The 4,485-nt window shown below is 54.9% G+C and overlaps 1 protein-coding gene across 1 annotated transcript; it reads right to left on the bottom strand.

Moving 5' to 3' along the window:
• Positions 1-1,123: 1,123 nt before the first annotated feature.
• TRAVEDRAFT_106431 (uncharacterized protein) lies at positions 1,124-1,687 on the bottom strand (the record flags this gene model as incomplete). Its single annotated transcript, XM_008042605.1, has 1 exon — positions 1,124-1,687. A coding segment is annotated over one exon (564 nt), but the record flags the coding sequence as incomplete, so codon positions are not given.
• Between the last annotated feature and the right edge of the window lie 2,798 nt (positions 1,688-4,485).

Genomic DNA, 4,485 nt, shown 5'->3' with positions numbered 1-4,485 from the left:
ACAGGTGAGCGTCACTAGAGAGTCGGCGGAGCAGAGCGTCGTAGAGGGCAGGTGAAAGGGGTGTGGGATTGGGAGAGATCGGGAACGACCGCCTCGTCGGCTGGAAGTCCGAGATCTGCAAGTGTGGGGGCGGGGTTCCTCGAATCGCCGTTGAAGGTTTGCTCGAGACAGGGCGCGAGCTCCTGGAGTATCTCCGTAAGAAGATGTGTGTCGGCCAGGTTTCTCAGATTATTCGCCATGCAGAACGATCGGAACATGGTGTGCTCCATCTCGCCTGTTCGATGTGTGAGTTTCGAATGCATATGAAAGAGCTCATGTCACGCACTTGGCCGAAAGTTTTTGCTCGCACGTCGGAGCAGCCCTATAAACCGTTCGAACGGGAAGGACCAATACGCATGTGTGGGGCCAAAAAGCTCCAATACCTCTGCCAAGTGGAGGGCTAAGTGGTGGTTTGGAGTGAGGTCAATATCGGGAAAGAGTTCGCGCAGCCCCCGGATATACTTGAAAATGTGGAACTCATACGATGCAATGGCATCAGGATCAAGGCGTTTCGCTGTACCCCGCTTGACGGCCACCACGAGATCCAAGAAGTTAAGCAGCAGCAGTTTGCGACGCTCAGACTGAGAGGTGTCGATAAAGCTCCACAGGCGGATGAGGGTTATGGGGAGATTCACCAGGCAGAATGTTCGCCACTGATCAGCACTGAGGGAGCCGGCAGATGCGCTCCCGACTTCGGCCGGAGCGCGTCCCAGATAACTGGGCAACACGGTCTTGGCCATGTCGGATCTGATGCTCTGCAGCGTGTCCCGCCCCAGTGTGACACGCTTCTTGGGCGGTCGGGGATTCGGAGAGTTGTCTTGGGAGGTGGCAGCGAGTGGTACCGTACCCTCAGGCCTCTGACATGTTCGTAAGAAGTGTATTCATTGATAGGGCGCACACTCTCACTCACTTTTAGAATCGCCTCCGCGAGCTGCTGCTTTGTGAGGGTTCCGGGGGATCCCAATCCTTCGGCATCGTAAACCGCTCGCAAAAGCCGAAGGTTCAGTTTCCTCTTCAACGCAGCCGGCGTAGCGCTGGTAGCAACCTTGTTCCGCGCGAAGGAAAGCTCTTCTACGGTGACTGGATCAGGTTCGATGTCGGCGCCGGATTCATCTTCTGAGGTGATAGTGACGTCCATCCCGAAAATTCGACGACAATGCCGTTGAAGAAGCCCCAGAAACAGATTGTGCATAGTGTCGATAACGACATATCGAGTAGGTCGCCAGTACGGAAGATCAAGAAGGGTGGAATAGCGAATGCCAGAGATCTTGAACAGCTGTTCCCGACGGCGCTCGGACGGCGCCGCCTTCCACTCCTCGGCACATCGGCGGAAGGCATTGCAGTCCCGTCTCGGCCATGAAGCTTTGTCTAAGTTATTGATGGAGGGCTTGAGTAGTTGGCAAAAGGAACAGAACATCGCGGAGCTGTGAGAGGCCTGTCCACTGGTTTTCCTGGCGGCGGCGAGGTCACAGATAAGTGGGAACGCAGCACACTTGGTCAAGCGTCCTCGAGGTCGGCATGCAGTACGGGTGTAATGGACGCCTCGAGACCAGAAGACATTGAGCTCTTGCACAAGGGGTCTGAGAAAGTGATTGACTTGGTCCAAGGAAGGCGACTTCGGTCCGGGCATTACCCCGGCGAGGTATATGTTTTCGCGCTTGTAACGAATGTGGGGAGGGAGGTTCAGACAAACCATGAAGATAACCCCGGCCGAGTATGTAGCTCCTCCGTGCTTGTTTCCTCGCGGATTGAACCAGTCTACGAAGAGACTGAAAACATAGCGTCCCTCCGAGCCGTATTTCCGAAGGAAAGGCTTCCCGTCTGGTCCGAGGAATTGCAACATCTCGGGGGATTCTAGTATGTCCTCTACGAAGCCGGAAGGATTCGGCCGAGCGTTGTTCTGAGATGCGTCGAGGAATCTCTCAATCTCGGGTCGCAAGAGCATACGTCCCAGCCAGGAGACAAGACTTTGGTGAGAGTAGGTGCGAATAGGACGGGATTCAGCTCCATGCCTTAGAAGCTTGGAGCCGCACGGAGCGCTCGTTTGCGTCGCTTGATAGGAACAGTGGTCTGGGTATTGAACGGGAGAGCGTCCAGGATGTCGATCGTGGGCCGGAATATAGCTCGGTAGTATTCCCACCAGGTCCGGAGGCAGCACCGACTCATCAGCCTCCGCGCTGTGATAGGCTGGTTCATCGCCTCGAGGGGGGTGGAGTGCGAAGCATGTCGGACAGCATGCGTAGAGGGTGTATTCCGGATCAAGGTGAAAGTGTTTACGGGCCGTCGCGAGGTCGATAGGCAAGCTGGCCAATGTCCTGTCCACATGTGGGGCGCGCAATTGTTGTCCATTCTGGCCGCTGGTAAGCCTGATGATGATCCTGATAGTACGTAGGACGAGATTGCATCCGGGAAACGATAAATGGTGTATGAGGTTCAGGACCACAACGAGAAACACCGCAACGCCGACAACCGGGAGAGATTGGAACGCGGGTTCGCGAAAGTGATCTGGAGAATGGAGTAATGGTTAGTCGGTGAAGCGTGGCCAGTTTCAGGATATACTCACTGGTGTCATAAGAAAAGGGCTGAGTACCTGATTGCCGTCCAGGGGCTGGGTGCGTAAGGAGATATTGTTGTCTTGTCCACTCCTCCATCCTAAGCTGTTCCATGCGTCGAAGCTCTAAGCTAAGGAGGTGGGAGAGGGATAGCAGATGTTGAGGACGACTGCCGGCATGCCCACGAAGATATTGCGAGACATCGTCGTAGTGATATTGCAAGTAGGAGATGTGCATCAACGTCTCTGCATTCACGGGGTCGTCCCTGAACAGGCCCGAAGGACCCTCGTCCCAAGCAGCATAGCCACAGGAGCCTCCGTACATTGAGGTGGGAGCAGTCGGAGGGAAGAGAAAGCGTAGGGATGAGGAAAGTCTGTAACCGGCGACCCGTTTTGTGACCTCCGCTAGGCTAGGAGGGCAGAACGTGCTTGGGTAAGAGCGATACTCGACTGCATCAACGTCGAAAGCGGTGCCGAGGTAAGTGGCGGGAGAATTGATGGACCTAAAGAGGGGATTGTCGTCCGGGACGTTGCGGTTGTGTAGCGTTTCGAGTATCATGGCCCTTTGAAAAGCCTCCGACACCTGTACGGACGACATGGGCCCAGGTACACCCCGTAACATGTCTTTCGCCTGCTGGTCCCTTTGGTGCTGATGAAACGCAGAACGGCCTTGCGTCGCACCCACGACGTTCTTCCCGTCATTCGTGCATCGGTCGCAAAAGCATTGACGCATGAAGACTTAGTTCTGTACCGAGCGAAAGCTGTTCAGCAGGTGCACAGGATGATGAATAGCAAATTACCTTGGGGTTATGAGCTCGGAAGGATTTAATTTTGATCTCGTCTTCGAGGGTGTTGGGTTGAAGACTTGGCGGCGAGAGCAAGACACGAGCGAGGTCAGGACCTGTTATATAAGTCGACTGCGAGGACTTACATCAACACGATTTCCCGAGCGCAGTATGGGACAATAGACCTAATCGATCGACCCCTGACGCACGTCTTTTGTCCATTTGGCGGCCACTGAAGTTTCCGCCACATGCTCCCACGTTGATTTGAAGGGGCGCACCGACATCGCGTAGCGCGATGCGATGCTTATGTCGACAGTGCGCGGAACCGCAAGCAAGTTGCAAAAACTGCCATCGGAGCTGGCTCTATGCAAACAGTAAATCGATATTCACTTGCAGTAGCTAGGGTAATTAGACATGTCCATTGCTGCTTTGATCGGCGGGGGAGACCGAACTACGCCTCAAATTCGCATCCCCTTTGCGAGTCACGGGCTTTCTCAAGCGCACGGGAGTAGACTGAACCGCACCTGGTCGATAAAGGTTCAGTGCCACGCTGTATGAAGGGAAAAGAGAGGGCACCGATTTGTTGCAGAGGTCGCAGTTGCTACTTGGCCATTTACTTGAAGCGACGGACTTCTGAGCCTTACAGTCCGCGCAACGAGATACTCCAACAGGCGGCGCTTTGTCGGCGGGATTGACGTTCGTAAAGAAATCGCTGCGAGCCTTTGTTACAATGAACTCTGGACCTTGCCTCACCGCCTTCAGGCCACACCTGCGCCGATCGACGATGAGCTCGCTGATCTTCGCAGGAAATTGACGTACTCACGAATCACAGATCTTCTCGCCTCCGGGTCCATGTCCCGATATCAACGTAGTCCTTCCCTTGCAATGCCGACATCGATATTCCCCATCCGGCGTCCACGAGAGCGTCGGAGTACTGGCAACGGGGGATTGCTCCAGGAGCAGAGATTCTCCGTTCAGCTGATCTAGACAGATGTAAGGTGACGAGGTAATTGTGGGAGTAGCTGGGGAGCTACCGGAGCTATCAGCGACCGTCGTCCGCGATGCAGGCCGCAGATCGATTTGAGGCGCAATACGGGTGCATACGAACAT

This window comes from Trametes versicolor (genome assembly GCF_000271585.1).
Source record: "Trametes versicolor FP-101664 SS1 unplaced genomic scaffold TRAVEscaffold_8, whole genome shotgun sequence".
Taxonomy (NCBI): domain Eukaryota; kingdom Fungi; phylum Basidiomycota; class Agaricomycetes; order Polyporales; family Polyporaceae; genus Trametes; species Trametes versicolor.
The sequence above is the reverse complement of the archived record's forward strand: the minus strand, read 5'-3'. Positions and strand labels throughout refer to the sequence as shown.